The 18750-nt window shown below is 38.7% G+C and overlaps 2 protein-coding genes across 11 annotated transcripts in view; one reads left to right on the forward strand and one right to left on the reverse strand.

Annotated features, from left to right (window-relative positions):
- Window positions 1-6554, forward strand: part of CYP51A1 (cytochrome P450 family 51 subfamily A member 1) — a 35520-nt gene extending 28966 nt beyond the window's left edge. For both annotated transcript variants that reach the window (XM_086696432.1, XM_025929551.2), the window contains one exon: window positions 5640-6554. In XM_086696432.1, coding sequence (XP_086552558.1) covers window positions 5640-5818 — 179 coding nt within the window. In that variant the 3' untranslated portion in view covers window positions 5819-6554. The remainder of the gene's footprint in view (window positions 1-5639) is intronic.
- Window positions 6555-7668: 1114 nt separating this feature from the next.
- AKAP9 (A-kinase anchoring protein 9) overlaps window positions 7669-18750 on the reverse strand; it is a 153807-nt gene continuing 142725 nt past the window's right edge. For all 9 annotated transcript variants that reach the window (XM_086696380.1, XM_086696349.1, XM_086696391.1 and 6 more), the window contains 6 exons: window positions 18302-18502; window positions 17216-17448; window positions 15225-15310; window positions 13946-14075; window positions 12406-12545; window positions 7669-8218 (listed from right to left, as the gene is read on the reverse strand). In XM_086696380.1, the coding sequence (XP_086552506.1) occupies window positions 8184-8218; window positions 12406-12545; window positions 13946-14075; window positions 15225-15310; window positions 17216-17448; window positions 18302-18502 (825 nt within the window). In that variant the 3' untranslated portion in view covers window positions 7669-8183. The remainder of the gene's footprint in view (window positions 8219-12405; window positions 12546-13945; window positions 14076-15224; window positions 15311-17215; window positions 17449-18301; window positions 18503-18750) is intronic.

Raw genomic sequence — 18750 nt, forward strand, 5'->3', positions numbered from 1 at the left:
TCTTTTACCTTTTAACCAATTTAGTTTTATCAGGGTTAATTTTGATAGTTCACTCTCTTTTCCCTTAAAATAGTATTTAAAGCTCTTTATGAGTTGTTTTAAAGAGCCACTGGAATTAGCACACCATTCAGGCAGTTATTTCAGATTAAATATTACAGCTTACTAGTGTTTGTTTCAGAAAAGAGTAAAAGCAGTCTTTTTTAAATTGAAAATTTTCTGGATTGTTAGTTAACTTTTTGGTTCTCTGCCTGTATCCTTAAGATAAAATGGTCTTTAAATTTGGGCAGGTTGTGCATAGGTTTGCAAACGTACGTTTGAAAACGTACGTTTTCAGTTAATACCCTTATATTATCCAGGCAGACTTTTGTTCCTGCAGTAGTTTCCCATTTCACTGGTACTGTGCAGATTAAACTGTATTCTAGAACTTCTTGTTCAGTCTTTCCAGAGATTTTAAGTGGTGTGACCTTTTTGTCATTGGTCACACTTTTTCCATACGTAAAGGAAAGTATAAAGTCCTTTAGGAACTTCAGATCTTATTATCTTATAAACATATTTAATAATATGGTATACAAAATATCATATGAAAAAGTCATAGATTATTCAATTACCTGGCTTCCACTTGAACTTATTTAGGTGACAGGTGGCTCAGTTACCTTCTATGGTAGCTCACTTAGTTTTTTAGACAGCTCCCATTTTTAATTTTTTTTTTTTTAAACGTTTATTTATTTTTGAGACAGAGACAGAGCATGAACGGGAGAGGGGCAGAGAGAGAGGGAGACACAGAACCGGAAGCAGGCTCCAGGCTCTGAGCCATCAGCCCAGAGCCCGACGCGGGGCTCGAACTCACGGTCCGTGAGATCGTGACGCTCAACTGACTGAGCCACCCAGGTGCCCCAGACAGCTCCCATTTTTAAAAATTTGTATTAGAGCTATAATCTGGGGGCACCTGGCTGCCTCAGTCAGTAAAGCATGCGACTCAGTCTCAGGGTTGGGAGTTCAAACCCCACATTGGGTGTGGAGCTTACTTTAAAAAAAAACAAACTGCCATCTGTTTCAACATCCCATTTACAGTCCTAATTGTGTTCTCTGAAGCTGTATTATGTATCTCTGAGCTATCTGAATGTAGATCTAATGTTCCTTCAAATCTTTTCATCACTGTGTTAGTTTCCTAGGGCTACTATACCTCCCACAAACTGGATGACTTAAAAGACATTTAGAGGCACCTGGGTGGCTCAATCGGTTAAGTGTCTGACTCTTGGTTTCGACTCAGATCGTGCTCTCAAGGTTCATGAGTTCAAGCCCCACATCAGGCTCCACACTGACAGTGCAGAGCCTGCTTGGTATTCTGTCTGCCCCCTCCGCTGCTCATGCTCTAAAAAATAAACTTAAAAAAAAATGGACACTTATTCTCCATTTCTGGAAGCTGGAAGTCTGAAATTAAGGCGTTGGCAAGGCCTTGCTCTCTCTGAAGGCCCTAGGGGAGTGTCTTTCCTTGCTTGTTCCTAGCTTTCACTGGCTCTTATAGTCTTTGGCATTCCTTGGCTTGTAGCTACATCACTCCAGTCACTGCCTCTGATTTCACATGGCCTTCTGCCCTTCGGGTGTCTGTGAGTCTTTGCATTGCTTTCTTTTGAAAGCCGCCAGCCTTGGATTTCAGGCTTACTCTAACCAAGTTTCACTTCATCTTAACTCATTATATCTGCAAAGTCTGATTTCCAAATAAGGTTACTTTTGAAATTCTGAGTGGCTGTGAATTTGGGGGGGACACGGTTCTACCCCATATGATTGTGTTAAGTATGTCCAATTTCTTCAGTCATTCCTTTACTTTGTAATTTTTTCTGTGTTGGTGCGTATAGCATGTAGCTTACTCATTTTCATATTACGTTTTGTGAAATTACCCATTTTTCTGTTAATTCATAGGACACTTCTAGTTTGCAACTATTAAAAATAATCTTTTGGTGGTGCCTGGGTGGCTCAGTGGGTTAAGTGTCTGATCCTTGATTTTGGCGCAAGTCATGATCTCACAGTTGTGAGGCAGAGCGCTGTATCAGGATCCAAGCTGACAGCGCAGAGCCTGCTTGGGATTCCTTCTCTCTCTAAAGCAGGGGCACCTCGGTGGTTAAGCATCCAACTTCAGCTCAGGTCATGATTTCAGTCATGGGATAGAGCTCCCAATCAGGCTCCATGCAGGATGTGGAGCCTGCTTTAGATTCTTTCCCTCTGTCTGCCCCTCCCCTCCTCTTTCTCTCTCAAAAATAAATAAATAAAAATAGTCCCTTAACCAGTCTCCCTGTAAGCCAAGCCTCTCCTTAGTAGTTGTATTTGAATATGGAATGGTTTGTAAACACCCTTCTTAAATGTGGCTCCCTAGAAGTAAGTGCGTTTATGGACCACACTAGTGCTGTGCTAATGATAAGCATTTTATGTTAGCTTTTTTCTCTGTTTAATCTTCACAATCACACTGAGGAAGGGACTATTTTATTCACTTTTCAGAAATGGAAACTAAGGCTTAGCAAGGCTTTTCTTAAATTCCAGTAATTTAGCTTTATCTTTTTCTGCTCCCTGAAAAGCCATCTTTGTTGTTGAGTTTACTACTTTATGAGGTTTTGATGGGCAGGAGAGATTGCAAGGCATTATTCTTTCTGGCTTAAATATTTCTGATACCATCTTTTATGAAGTTTGTCTCTCTGGCTGTTATATATAAACTTTTAAAAATACACAAATTATATTTTCTATTATTAAAATTTCCCCACTATTTTAGTAAGAAATTTCAAAGTCAGAAGAATTTTTTTGTGAACATTTGTATACCCATTATCTAGATTCTGCCATTCATATTTTACTTATCACATATCTGCCCATCTATCAATCCATTTACTTTTTAGGTGTATTTCAAAGTAAACTGTACACATCAGTGTACATCTCCCTGAATTTTTCAGTGAGTATATAATTTACAGTTCAAAAATTTAATTTTGGTAAGTTTCACAGTGAAATAATTATTAATGTTGAGTTTTCACACATGAATAACCAATTAAATCTAGTTTATCGATTTTTAAAATTGTTACTGCTTTCTGGTCCTGTCTAAAAACCTTTGCCTGGCCCCCAGTCATGAAGACATTCTCCTGTTCTTCCCTATTAAAATTTGATGGTTCTATTCAAGTCACATCGGGGTTACCCCAAACCAAAAATAATAATTAAAAAATTGACAGTTTTAGTATTTATGTTTACGTCTATGATCCATCTGGAATTAGTTTTTGAGTATAGTGTGAGACAGGAATTGAGGTTTGGTTTTTGTTTTTTTTAATGTTAGATATCTAGTTATTCCAGCACTATGTTGAAAATACTTTCTTTTCTTCATTGACTTGCTTTATTTAGTGCCTTTGTTGATAATGAAATAACCCTAAAAGTATGTCTTGGCTCTTTGCTGTATTCCACTGATCTGTAGGTGGAGCCCTATCCGGGACCAAATTGCTGTGAAAGGGAAAATCCAATTTCTACTGCGACTCTCAGAACACTTTATTGACATTTCTGGTCACCAAATGTGTGGTGGTTTTCCCACACCAATTCTCTGTGGACACCCACTGGGTGTTTGACAATTTAGCTCGGTTCTGACACTATCCACCTGGGGTTACCACAGACCCCAATGGTTAAGGGCTTAGTCCCATACCAACTGCAAGTCCAGGTTGCTGCCTGTTTTTCTGAGTAGTTGGCTGTAAACCAGAGGTTTTCTGGATCCCCACCTTGGAGTTCCACAGTTTCTTAAAATGGCTCACAGAACTCAGAAAAGTTTACTTACTGGATTAACAGTTTCTTACAAAGGGAGGATGCAACTCAGGAACAGCTAATTGAAGAGATGCTTAAGACAATGTATGGGGGAAGGGGCCCAGAACTACCATGTCCTCTGGGCACACCACACTCCTGGCATCTCCACATGGTCACCAACCTGGAAAGCTTTCTGAACACTACCTATCCATCCTTCCATACGATAGGGATTTTGTGAAGGCTTCATTATGTAGGCATGATTGATTAAATCATCAGCCATTGGTGATTAATTCAACCTTCAGTCCCTCTCCATCCTAGAGGTCAGAGGGTGGGGCTAAAAGTTCTAACTCTCTAATCACTAGGTTGGTTTCCCTGGCAGCTGGGCCCCACTCTGAGGGGATTTCCAAAAGTCTCCTCATTAACAAACTCAAGTGTGGTTGAAATGGGCCTGTTTTGAATAAAACGTCCTCTTCTTTTATTGCTCTTTTCACTTAAATTCCAAGATGTTTGAGGAACTCTCTGGCAAGAATGGGAGGAAGAACAAATACCTACTTATTACAGATCAACATCACAGTTGTTGCACCTTTAGTATTGAAATCAGGTTTGAAGTTTTAAGTCTTCTAACTTGGTTTTCTTTTTTTTCCCAAAGACTGCTTTGGTATCCTAGGTCCTCCATTGCATTTCCATATGCATTTTCTTAAAAGTTTTTATTTGAATCTAGTTAGTTAACATACAGTATAATATTAGTTTCAGGTGTATAATAGAGATTCAGCAATTCCATACATCACTTGATGCTCATCACAAGTGCCCTCCTTAATCCCCATCATCGATTTCCCCCATCCACCCACCCACCTCCCCTCTGGTAACCATGTTTGTTCTCTACAGTTAAGAGTCTGTTTCTTTAAATGCTTATTTATTTTTGAGAGCGCACACAAGCAGAAGAGGGGGCCGGGGGTGGGGGGTGTAGGGACAGAGGATCCGTGCTGACTGTAGACAGCTCAGTGCTGGGCTCAAACTCAAAACTGCGTGATCATGACCCAAAGTTGAATGAATGCTTAACTGAGCCACCCAGGTGCCCCAAGTGTCTGTTTCTTGGTTTGTCCCCTCTCTTTTCCTTTTTGCTTGTTTTCTTACATCCCACATGTGAAATCATATGGTATTTCTCTCTCTCTGACTTATTTTACTTAGCATAATACTAACTTCTATCCATGCCATTGCAAACAGGAAGATTTCATTTTTTACAGCTGATATTCCATTGTGTGTGTGTACACACATACACCACATCTTTATCCATTGATAAAGTTGATGGATACTTGAACTGTTTCCATAATTTGCTGCTGTAAACATTGGGATGCATGTATCCCTTCAAATTAGTATTTGTGTCCATATGCATTTTAGAATCAACAGTTTTTACATGTATTGACATTTTACATTTTGATCTTGATAGGTGTTGCTATTTGGGGATTATTAAATCCCTTTTTCTTATTTTGAAAGATTTGAGGGGTTTTTTTTTTTTTTTTTAAAGATTTCATTTTAAGTAATCTCTATATCCACTGTGGGGCTCAAACTTAAGAGTCACTTGCTTTACCAACTGAGCCAGCAAAGTGCCCTGGCATTGAAAGTTTTGAAGGGTTCATATTGACTTTTAACTAGGGCTCTCTTGGGACAGAAGCTAAGAATATTCTAGATTTCAGTCCTTACATATAAACTTGGATAGATGTGACATTTCAAAAACTAATTGGAAGAGTCCTTATATAATTATCCACGTGTTGTTTCCCCTAAAAACAAATGTTGAAAATCTGGGATTTTTTTTTTTTTTAATCACTCCAGGTGAAAAGAATTTCAACTGATTCTTACGAAGACTTTCTTTTTTTCAATAGGGCGTCATCGTTGTATTGGGGAGAATTTTGCTTATGTTCAAATCAAGACAATTTGGTCCACTATGCTTCGTTTATACGAATTTGATCTCATTGATGGATATTTTCCCACTGTGAATTATACAACCATGATTCACACCCCTGAAAACCCAGTTATCCGATACAAACGAAGATCAAAATGAAAAAGGCTGCAAGGAACTAATATGTGGAACATCACTGTAAACTGCAAAAAGCATTTGAAGTGAATGAAGTTTACGAAACAACTCGTGGTATATTCTTTGAGTGTAATTTTAAAAAGCTTAACTTATGGTTTTTATATTTTCTTAACTGAATGGTTACATCAAATCTAATGGCATTTGAGGTATTTCCTAACCTAATAGTTTTATGATGGGTATATACTGTAGATGCTTTATTTAAGAAAATCAAGTTCATTAATAAGGAATTAGGGTGATCTTGGTAATTGACAGACTCTAAACATAGTTTCTAGATATTAAATTTAACAACAAAAATAGCTCTTGGCAAATAAGTTCAGGGTATTCAAATCATGATCTATAAGTATAAATGCCTAAGGAGATTCTTAGAAACCTTAGGTTATTTACTCGGTAATGTTTGTGTGTGTGAGTGAAGATGAGTGGGTAGGGAAGAAACTCACATTTAAAGCCTTGGATAAAAGAGAATCCCATCGTTGTTTTGGTATGATGATACCCAGCAAAGATGGAGCTAGGCTGTAGTTGAATGTCCTTTGAAATTTTAACTGGAAGTATTGTCTCCAGGAAATTGAGACTTAACAGTGACTTAATAATACTAAAGACTGCACATGTATCTTGATCTAATTATTTAAATATTACAGATAAATTTGTATCTGGTTCCACATAGTCACATGTGTGTGAAAGCCCAAAATAAAGTCCTTAAAGGATACTTTTTGTTCTCTTTGGCTCTAGGTGGTTTTCTTCCTCCTCTCTAGAATTAGGGATGTTTCTGTTATTCTGTTTATTAAAACTTAACGTAGGTTAGTAACTTTTTTTTTTTTTTTTAAATACAAACTTGGAGATCTGGAACTCTGGCTTTAAGATAAAGGTAATATAAAGTAGGGTCTTTGGGGGTAGTATCATTGGTCACATTGTGTTGAAGCCTGTGTTCAAGAATCAACTCGAATTATAACTGGGGGCTTGACTATATACCTGTAATTTAACCACATAGTCTGTTTTCACTAGATAAGGCCAAAATATTTTCCTTCCCACTCATGTTAAACTATTTCTGAAGGAGTTTTTCATTTCTTGAAATGGTCTCTGAGAAAAAATGTAGTCTATTCACTAATTGTAAAGTGGTGTTTCAGTGAGAATTCAGGAAACTAGGAACTTGGGATGGGAAAAAAATTCCATCTTTGTACTAATTTCAAACTATTTCCTTTATGAATTTAAGCAACAAACTATACATTGATATACTAGGCTAGTATATACTAGGCTAATGAAAATATCAATATAGCTTTAAAAAAATACTACAGATGTGAAGTTGATAGAAATGTGCAAGAGAAACTCTTCCTCAAGAGGGAGAGAAAAATACCAATACTATCTAAGATTAGGACAACTTTCTGAATCTCAAAGTATACATATTTGAGATAATGAAATAATCTGCCCTGCCAAAGACTGAATGTTTGTTTCCCCCCACTCCAGCCCAGATTCTTGTTGAAACCCAATCCTCAATGTGATTGTATTTGGAAGTGGGGCATTTGGGAAGGTGATAGGATCATGGGGGCAGAAGTCTCATGAATGGGATTAGTGTCCTTACAAAATAGACCTCAGCTCCCTTGTCCCTTCTGCCATGTGAGGACAGAGCAGGGAGATGGCAGTCTATGTTACCTGATACCAAATCTGCTGGCACCTTGACTTCTGACTTCCCAACCTCCAGAACTGCAAGAAATAAATTTGTTTATAAGTTATCTAGTCCATGGTATTTGGTCACAGCAGCCTGAGTGGTCTAAGACATACACCAAAAACTATGGCTCAAGGATTAAGGACGTTCCAAAAAACAGTGTGGTTAAAATGGTGAAGTCATTTTTATTTCAGTACTTGACAAAATACCCCATAAAATTCAAAACTTCTACCATTATACAAAAATAGGTCTCTACAAGTGATATTATCTGTCTTTATCACCAGTAGCAAATATATTAGGGCAGAAACATGTAACTTCAGTAGCCTTATAAGAAAAGTGCAGGACACCTCAAGCTACACATTCAGCAGTATCATAATGCGCAAAAGTTTAATCTTTTCACCCATTTGATAAATACACAAGGTTTATAATTTAATCATTTAAATTAGCATTCCACAAATATACATGTAATTTAATGATTATTGTGCATGAATACATACACAATGCTAATATATACAAACTCCAGTTTGTTTTCATGTGCTGGCAAGGGATTTGTATACAATCATAAGCTGTGTTCATGTTGGTCCCGCTGAATATCCACAATACAAAAGCACAAAAGAACGAGTGATTTACAAAAGGGAATTTGTTTAAAATCACTTTGATTTATGTTTCAAAGGATTATCTTCTCATGCCAGCATGAAACTGGGTTGAACCTATGAGAGAAAAACAAGATATGTAATTTATTTCAAATTAAATTGCGATCTATACCTGACCAATTAGTACAGGCATTCTCTGGAGATGATGCAAGTCTGGTTTCAGACTGCTGTAATAAAGTGAATATTGCAATACAGAGAATCAAGTTTTTTTGTTTCCCTGGGCAAATAAAAGTTTATACTATACCGTAGTCTATTAAGTGAGCAATAGCATTAGGTCTAAAATATTATTAAAAAATGTTAAACATCATCTGTGTTTTCAGGGAGTTGTAATCCTTGCTGGTAGAGGGTCTTGCCTTGATGTTGAAGGCTGCTGACTGATCAGGGTGGCTGGTGGCTGTGGCAATTACTTCAGATAAAACAAAAATGAAATTTGGATTGGCTCTTCCTTTCATGAACAATTTCTCTGTAGCATGTCATGCTGTTTGACAGCATTTTACTCAGTGTAGAACTTCTTTCAAAACTGGAGTCAGGGCACCTGGGTGGCTCAGTTGGTTAAGTGTCCGACTTCAGCTCAGGTCATGATCTCACAGTGAGTTTGAATGCCGCATCAGACTCTGTGCTGACAGCTCAGAGCCTGTATCCTGCTTTGAATTGTGTCTCCCTCTCTCTCTGCCCCTCCCCTGCTTGCACTCTGTCCCTCTCAAAAATAAACATTTAAAAAATTAAGAAGGGCCCCTGGGTGGCTCAGTCAGTTGAGCGGCTGACTTTGGCTCAGGTCACAAACTCACATTTTGGGAGTTTGAGCCCCATGTCGGGCTTCTCAGAGCCTGGAGCCTGCTTTGAATTCTGTGTCTCCCTCTCTGCCCCTCCCCTGCTCACACTTTGTCTGTCTCTCTCTGTGTCTCTCTCAAAAATAAATATTAAAAAAAAATTTTTTTTAATTAAGAAAAAAGTGGAGTCAATCCTCTCAAACCCTGCTGCTTTATCAGCTAAGTTTTATGTAATATTCTAAATCCTTTGTTGTCATTTCAACAGTCTTCACAGCATCTTCACTAGAAACAGATTCCATCTCAAGAGACCCCTTTTTTTTGCCCATCCATAAGAAGCAACCCTCATTCACTCAAGTTTTATCATGACATTGCAGGAATTCAGTCACATCCTTAGACTCCACTTCTAACTCTAGTTCCCTGGCAGTTTCTACCACATCTGCAGTTACTTCCTACACTGTAAGTCTTGAACCCCTCAGAGTCATGGAAGAGGGTCGAAATCAACCTCCTCCAAACTCCTGTTCATATGGATATTTTGACCTCTTCCCATGAATCACATACGTTCTTACATCTAGAATGATGAATCCTTTTTTTAAGGGTTTTGATTTACTTTGCCCAGATCTGTCAGGGGAATCACTATCTATGGGAGCTAGAACCTTACAAATTATATTTCTTAAGTAATAAGACTCGAAAATCAAAATTACTCCTTCATCCATGGGCTGCAGAACGGATGCTGTGTTAGCAGGCATGTAAACATTAATCCTGTTGTACATCAGAGCTTGTGGGTGAGCAGGTGGCATGGTCAATGAGCAGCAGTATTTTGAAAGGAATCTTTTCCTGAGCAGATCTCAACACAGCTTAAAATATTCAGGATATCCTGTTGTCAAGAGATGCAGAGTGTTCTATCCTGATGTAACACAGGCAGAGCAGATTTAGCATAATTCTTGAGGGCCTAAGGAATTTTGAAATGGTAAATGAGCATTGGCTTCACTTGCTGCATCAGCTCCCAACAAGAAAGTCAGCCCATCCTTTGAAGCTAGACACTGACTCTTCGTCTCCAGCTGTGAAAGCCCTAGATGGCATCTTCTTCCAAAAGACGGCTGTTTTGTCTACATTAAACATCTGTTTAGTGTAGCCACCTTCATGAATTATCTTAGCTAGATCTCTTGGAGCTTCTATGTTAGCACTTGTTGCTTTACCTTGCACTTTTATGCTGTGGAGACTTCTTTCCTTAAAACTTGTCAACCAACTTCTGCTAGCTTCAAACTTTCTTCAGCAGCTTCCTCATCTCACTCAGCCTTCAAAGAATTGAGAATTAAGGCCTTGCTCTGGATTAGGTTTTGGCCTAAGGAAATGTTGTGGTGGTATGATATTCTACCCAGACCACTAAAACTTTTCCTTATCAGCAGTAAGGCTGTTTTGCTTTCTTATTCACGTGTTCACTGGTGCAAGCACTTTTAATTTCCTTGAGGAACCGGCATACAGATGAGCTCTTCCTTGAAGAACTTATCTTCTGCATTTACAGCTGGGCTCTTTGGTGCAAGAGGCCTACCTTTTGGCCTATCTTGGCTTTCGACATGTCTCCCTCACTAAGCTTAATCATTTCTAGCCTTTGATTTTAAGTGAGATGTGTGACTTTTCCTTTCACATGACTACTAAAACACCACTGCAGGGTTATTGACTGGCCTAATTTCAATATTGCTGTGTCTCAGGGAGAAGAGGCTCCAGGACAGGAAAAAAGACAGAGGAATGGCTGGTCCGTGGAGGACTCAGAACACATCCATTTATCGATTAAATTTGCTGTCTTATATGGCACTGTTTATGGTGCTTCCAGGACAATCACAATAGTAACATCAAAAGTCACTGATCATAATCTAAAGTATGAAACACTGTAACAATTACCAAAATGCGAGACATGAAAGTGAGCAAATGGTGTTGGAACGAATGGCACCACCAGACTTGCTCAACCCAGGGCTGCCACAAAACTTGATTTGTAAAAAAAAAAAAAAAAAAAAAAAAATGCTTATCTGTAAATTGCAATAAAGCAAAGCACAATAAAACGAGGTATGCCTGTAGTGATTTCAAATTGGATTGTTACCTACACCAGACTAACCAGTTCATGAAGGGCAGAAGATTACTATTACCTGCCATTTAAAAAACTGCTTTTTATTTTTCTAAAAAAGTCTCATCCATACTTGAACTGATTTTTAAAAGAGATTTTGAACATATATTTAAAAGTCACTGTTGCTCTGTAGCAAGGTAAGACTAATGCTAAGATTCTCTTTAAAGTGCCCTGCAGGTTGAACGTTCTATATTATATTCTACACCTCCTGCCTCTTGAAAAATCTTTTGGTCTTCAAAATCTGAGTCTTGTGAAAGATACAAACCACAGCAAACCCTACCAAACAAAGTCCAGCTATGATTCTAACAGCTTCCTAGGACTACAAGTTGCTTGGGTTAAGTGATCTTTTGTATGAGGAGACAAACTACTACCCTATCTAGTTTGGGGGAACAGTAGGAAAAAAAGGGTCTTTAACAGAAATAAAAACAAAATGTAAAAGCTGATTTAAAATTAATTTAAAGCACATTAAAATGATTCAAACACTTGAATCAGGAGTGAATTGAAGGGAGACAGGGAAAATAGACTTTCCCATAATGAATAGGGAATCAATTTCTATTAAGTATGAATTTTTGTGTTTTTAAGCAGAGAAAAAAAAATGGTCATTTTTATAAAGTCTTTTGAATGGAACAGGTTTCATGGGTCATGAATAAAAGCACTGGGTCCTAGTAGGGACAACAGCTGCATTAAATGCTTAAGATACATGCTTCCTTCTCTCATTTCCCCACCCCTAATTTGCATGCCTCACCTCATATAGGTGACCCTTGAACAATGTGGGGGCTAGGGGTACTGACCCCTTGCACAGTTGAAAATCCATGTGTAACTTTTGACTCCTCCAAACTTAACTATTAATAGCTTACTACTGACTGAGAAAGCCTTACAGGTGACATAGAGGCAATTACCAGATATTTTTATATGTTGTAGTCTTACAATAAAATAATCTAGAGGAAAGAAAATGTTAAGAAAATCATAAGAATCATATGGAAGAAAAATACATTTACCGCATGGTACATAAATGGAGCTGTGCAGTTCAGCCTTGGGTTGTTTAGGAGTCCACTGTAATTAGGAACACCTTCTCCAGCAGACACTGTAAACCTCCCAGGCCTTTGTACCTTGGTGCCTGTTGTACATTTCATCTAATCAATCTGAGTAGGGTATCTTTTTGTGGGAGTGAAACTAGGGTGGTAAATCATTTCTGGAGTTGAATTCCTAAGTCTAACCTGGTACCTCATGAACTAAGCTCTGGGATTCAATTATCCTGATGAAGAAGGTCAAGGAGTTTCAAAAAGAGAAAGGGGAACTCTGGGTCTGTCCAGCACGATGGGGCTGCCAGTATTACACAGTTAGGGTGAGAGTACCTGACTGTACAGTTCCAAGTCGTCTTTGCAGTGCCTCTAGCCGAGTGATATAATCTGTCAAAGCTCTGTCAGGGTCGTAATTCTGAAGCTGGGAACACGCTAAGGAACCAGGATTTAAATCAGCTGGAGGGCCCGGGTACCTAGGAGATTAAAAATAGGAACATGAATCCAAATTATCCACAAATAATGCAAGTAACTTAACAACCTGCCACCATCCTGCCCTCAAAAGCTAGATCTTCAACTTGAGTTATGAACATAATAACTGATAACTGGTGAGAACAGTCAGAATTCACATTTGAACATTTCTTTACGTGTCTGCTATTGGTCCATAGGTGGCAAAATATCTGGCTTTGAAGAGTAGTTCTTGGTTTGACTACAGACTTCAGTTTTTTCATGTGCAAGGCTAAATATGGATTAGAGATTCTGAAAGTATACAGCCCAGGATCTGGCAAAGAGACTAAGAATCAGATACTTAATATCTGTACATTATTAGGGTTAAAAATTGAAACTAGGGAGCAGAAATTGTAACTCTACAATATTTCCAATATGTGGCCATGCTAAAAACAGATATGTTCTGTTAGCTCTCATCTGCTGATCCCATCTGATGTGTTCTTCCATCTTTATAACCATGTTTCTTAAATCATTCTTCACTCAGTTGGCTGATAGGTTGTGCCAGCTCAGCATTATGCTCAGTAGTCCTTTCAGTCAATGAATCACAAGAAGTACTTGGGGACACTAAGCTAGGCCTAATCTATATCCCCTAAGGTTCTGAGTTTGTGATGTACAAGGCGAAAAAATTTCAATAAACTTAAAGCAGCTACTGAGTCATCATGAAAGTGTCCAGTAGAATGCCTGTTGCAGAAGCCCTCAATGAGCGCTGTGTATGTACAAATGTATGTTGTGGAGACTTTAGAGTTTTTTCACGATTTGCAGAGACTGTCGATTTAGTTAATACTTTTCCCAATGTCTAACCACAGCATATACTAAATAACACTTGATTAGTTCAGTTTCCAATACCCTTGGAAACCAGGCATAAATTCAAAAACTGGGGGCGCCTGGGTGGCTCAGTCGGTTAAGCGTCCGACTTCGACTCAGGTCACGATCTCACGGTTCGTGGGTTCGAGCCCCACATAGGGTTCTGTGCTGACAGCTTGGAGCCTGGACCCTGCTTCTGATTCTGTCTCTCCCTCTCTCTCTGCCCCTCCCCTGCTCATGCTGTCTCTCTCTCTCACAAATAAATAAATGTAAAAAAAAACACAAAAAAACCAAAACAAAAAAACCAAAAACTCTTTTTGTGGGTGATGGGTATTGAGGAGGGCACTTGTTGGGATGAGCACTGGATGTTGTATGTAAGCCAATCTGACAATAAGTTATATTAAAAAAATGTTTTTGATTCTGGACCTTAGCTTATGTAAATCATATACAACTGAGACACACCAGCTATTTCAAAGCAAAGGAGTCAAAGCCCTAACAGTGTCCTCCTTTCTCTGTTAAGTGTTAGTATATGTAACGAATCTCGGCAGCTTCGTCACACACTTACCTATTTTGAAAATGTAAAGGAGACCTAGGATAGTCCAGCTCTGATCTTGAGCGATATGCCATGTGTCTCGGTTCTCCGTATAGCTCCAGCCCCCCAGAAGAATGATAAAATGGGTCAGTCTTTTCAGTACCTAAAGTAATCCAAAATGTTACATACTTTAAGGGGGGGAAAAATCAAGCCCTTGGAAAATTTCTACAAAATAGGTAAGGGCTCAAAAGACTACTATACCGTACTATACAACATTACCTATTTATAGTCATTTTTAGTTATTCTTCCCAAAGAAGAGAAAAAACAGTAGAACGAACTATTGCTTTATTTTCCTTCAAGTATTTCTGATAATCTGGAACTATATGTCAAAGAAAATAAACTATTTTTAACTGGAGTATTTTCTTTTTAAAAGACTTCTGAGTGTGAGTGGTTTAGAGAAAAAGATGATGTGGATAAAAAATACTACATCACACCATTCTACTGATTTATTAGAAAAAGCGTGAAATCAAGATTTGCTAACTTACAACAGAAAGCTCATTGTAGTGCAAATTTCAGCTGTTTATGTACAAGGATGCGTATTTCAGACCACTTTGCTTAGGGTACCAAATGTTTTTCTCTGCTGCTCAGCTACTGGCAGAATGTGTAAAGGTGGTTTAATACCAATATGTACCTGTATGAATACAGTTACGCTCTGTGTCTGAAACTCTGTGTCCTCCCCAGTTTCTAAGCTCATCCTTATGCCTAAAATGTTGAAGTCCTAATGTTTGTTTCCACTTTTAGGTCGAGAGAGAAGGAATTTTAACTGTTACCATTACATACAACCTACTTGTCAACTCAAAACCTGAGTACTGTGAAAATTTCAAACTGTAACTTCTATATGGCTGACTAACAGCAATCCTTTCTTGAATCAGAGCCTTAATGCAACCGTAAGAGTTGCATTAATATTGGAGAGTGGGCTCTAGCCAGACTGCCAATGTTCAGCGCTGGCTCTGGGGCCAACAATAAATGCTTTATATGCCTCAGTTTTTCTTGTGTAAAGTGAGAATAACAGTAACTGTACTTACCTCACAGGATTGGCAAAATATATAGGATTGGGAAAAAGCAGGGCTAGTGTTCCATAAAAATGAGCTCTTGTTAACTCTTTAAAAATCAGCAAGGTCCCCAGCTCTGTTGCTTATAAGGGGTCTTTGGACAACACAAGTTCCAGAACACATTTTTTGGAAGATATTACATGTACAGTAATTTTAAACGAATCCTAAACATAAGAAAAGAAATCCTATTCTGACTTCACCTGGATTCAGTCCGAAGCCATCCCTGTTAATATTGATGGAACCAGAACTTGTGACTCGTTGCCAACGTCGAACCAAAAATTTCATTCTAAAAAAGATGCCAAGAAAAAGTTTCACAGCACCTCTATAACAGAAAGAGTATAAATATACATCTCCCACAAAATTCAAGTCATACATTTGAATGTGAACACAGAAAAATTTCAACACAATCACATGACTGCCTAATCTAAAATCATGCAAATGTCCCCTAGTCTGGGGCAAAATTAACTAGAACAGGCTTTCCAAGAGGCATCAGAGGTCTCTTCTGTTCTGACTTTATAGAGGTATAAAGGACTCAAAGAGACGAAAAGCAAAAGTAGAAAAGAGAAAAGTAGATGGACAAAGGGCAAGAAATAATGAAAGGAGAAAAGACTAGAGAGACTACAAAGCAAATGAGATGGAAAGAAAATAAAAGATCTTAACACTAGCAGGGCAACTGAGCTGGGAAAGCTGGAGAAGCAGTGAGGCCATGTGATCAGGGATGAAAAACAACGAGGCATTAAAAGGAAGGGGTGGTGGTGGTGGCACTGCTGCCAACCAGTGGTAGCAAGCTGCTGCCTGCCCCACCCCTGGCCCAAGGAACTTTCTGGAACACCAATTTTGATTTCTTAATTCCAATCAGTTTTGAAGCCCAGTTTTAGGAAGGTGAAAATACAATGAACATGTAAGAGGACAAGAAAAAGGAGTTAGGATGACGTCCTTCAATGGCAACTGGCTTTCATAGAGCCTTCCCAAACGTTCCAGTAAAATTAATACCTAAACTCTCGTGACCTGTCATTTAGTGTCTTCCAAGTTATGAGCACACTCGTCTTCCTCCCTAGGAAGTAAGCTGCCTTAAGGGATTCAGACAAGGATTATAAATTTTTTCTTTATCAGTGCATCTCCTAGCACTTAAGCCTGTACAAGGTGTACAAGATGATGAAAGGAATGAAAGATGAGGAAGGAGAAACTGGAATCACCTGACAACAATGTGGAGAAGAACAGGCAAGGAGGGCCTCAGACCATTAACAAGAGAAAACGTGAGTTCCTTTTGCAGAGCCAACATGGATAAGAACTGGGAGCCCTGGCTGATTATCCTAGCTCTATCACTACCGGCTTTGCAAACTTGCTGTGCCTCAGTTTCCTTGCCTGTGAGATGGTATTCTGGACCAGGTGATCTCAGACAGCTTTCAGTTAAAAAAATTGTCACATTTTTCAAAGAAATGTAAAGGAAAAAGGACAAAACCCTTTGAAGACATATCAGATGTGACCTGACAGGAAGAACTTTAAAAACTGAAGTGCTTTTGAGACTGCCTGGTTACTACGTATATAAAAGGTAGGGGAAGCATGGAAAAACCGAGGTGTCGGGGTATATCGCACCTGGGTGACAGGACTGCAGGAAGCCAGGTCCTCAAGGGAGTTTGAGTCCTGGCACCATTTCAACTACAAACAGAATGAGTGCCAGTGTTGCCGGCTTAGAACTCCTAGAAAAGGCATGACAAAAGCACTAGCACAGTCCAATGCCCTAAAGGCTAATCTTGGGTTTGAATGCAGAGTTAGGCCAGGGCTCTGTGTAGCTAAGACCCAAGAGGGCATTATTTTAGCAAGGAAGACAATGAATGCAGGTAGCCTAAGTAAGTTTTCAAAAACGTATTTTCCATCTTATGGTCCCTTTTATTTATACGTCTGAGCTGCTTCATGGGCTTATTCAGGGTTAAAAACCAAACATAACAGAACAAAACAATCCAGACTGGATGTGCCAGCTCTGAGTTACCAGCTGCCTGCACCTGGGAGTCCTCTTCATAGGGTCTCCACAGTACAACATAAAGTATCCCTGCTAAAAGGATGAAAGAAAGAAGTATGGCAAATGTCTCATACTGTATGAATACAGAGCACAACAGGCAGAGAGAAGAGTAGATTAAAAATCTAAATCCTTTTAGTGTCTATTAAAATGCATTTTCTGTCAAACATTTACCTTGAAATTGCCATGGACACTCTGACAGCTGACCGAAACCTGGTGAATCCCTTTGGACGGTGGGTGATCACCTCTAGGTCTGTGAAGGTTGGCTGCCCCCCCATCCGGGCGAGCAGAGCCAGTGTGGCATCTTCACACTCCTGGAACCCACCCAGTAACAGCAGCAGGTATTTCTTCTGATAAATGAGAGCTTTCCGAAAACTTTCTGCCCTCAGATATTTACCGTAAATTCTCTATGTTTAAAAAAGGGAAGAACACAAAGACATTATTAAGAAGCCATTCAAATTGTTCTCTAGAAAAAGATAACCTAGATTTTATTAAAAAAAAAAAAAAGTAGTAGAATGGCAGATACCCTACTACTGTTTTCTCCTTTATCAGCAAAGTTGAAAGTAAGGATAATCAACCTTAAATTTCACACTTCTGACTCTTTTTAGTCAGTGGAATGTGAACAAACCTTATATCTATGTTTTTGGATTTTAGCCCCCATTCATACTTACTGCAAATGTTTTGGTCATTCCCTTATCATCTCAGTTTTTTTTGTCTACTTGTGTAGCTACTTTTACTAGTATAGTTGCTAAAATATTTAACTTTCAAATGCTAATGTTCTCTGTCCTTTAAGAGGCGTAAGTTTATGTTCATTCCATAGTTAAAACAAATATTCCAAACATTTTTCTTTCAGATTTTATATTAACATTTTACAAGTAGTTTTCCTACAATACTCATCATAGCCATGACAGAGGTTGTTCAGAGGGCTTATGGTCTCACAGAGAATGACGCTCTGACACTGAAGGAAGCAGAGCTTCTGTTGGCAGTGGAAAAGAGAACTTTCTGTTGGTCTGTTAGAGATGACATGGTGGGAAGTGGACCATGAGCTCAGGGTGCTGCCATTGAGACATGCCTCATCACAAAGTTTTTGTGACCAGCAAGGGACCTGCATTCATGACACAGACTGAATAGTGAGACCTAAGGACAGCCTGAATGCCACCTAATTTCTTCATTCTGTTCGGTTAAGATTAGTGAAAGATGAAACAAGGCAAAAGCAGGGGACCAGCTCTGGTGTATGTTTAGATGCAAGACGTCTCTTACCTTTATAGTGGCATGCTCAGAATCAGAGCTCAGATTCTGAAGTAAAGCTTCATTTCTTAGTTCAGCCTTCAGTTTGTACACTTCGGCTTCTGCTCTTTTCAAGGATTTTTGCAGAGTCAACTTTTCTCTGTTCCAGACTTCTTTTTCGGAAGCAATGATTGCTTCAATGTTGGCACTACCACTCAATGAAAACCTAGAAGACTACAGAAACCAGAGTATCCTTTAATGATTTTCAGGAATAAGTCTCTGAAAAAAAACCTAAATTAAACACATTAAAGGTAACCCTAGGAGATATCAGCTTTCCAATCTCAGATATGGAGGGTTCAAAGCCAATCTCAACTGACATGAAAGAATATACACTAATATCCTTTGCTTAGTAGATTAATTTTAAAACTAAAAATCCCTGTGAAAGCCTAGCCCCAAAGAAAGTGTTGAGATTTTGCAGAGTT

The sequence above is a fragment of the Puma concolor genome, chromosome A2 (genome assembly GCF_028749965.1).
Source record: "Puma concolor isolate L17-30 chromosome A2, mPumCon1.1.hap2, whole genome shotgun sequence".
Classification (NCBI taxonomy): domain Eukaryota; kingdom Metazoa; phylum Chordata; class Mammalia; order Carnivora; family Felidae; genus Puma; species Puma concolor.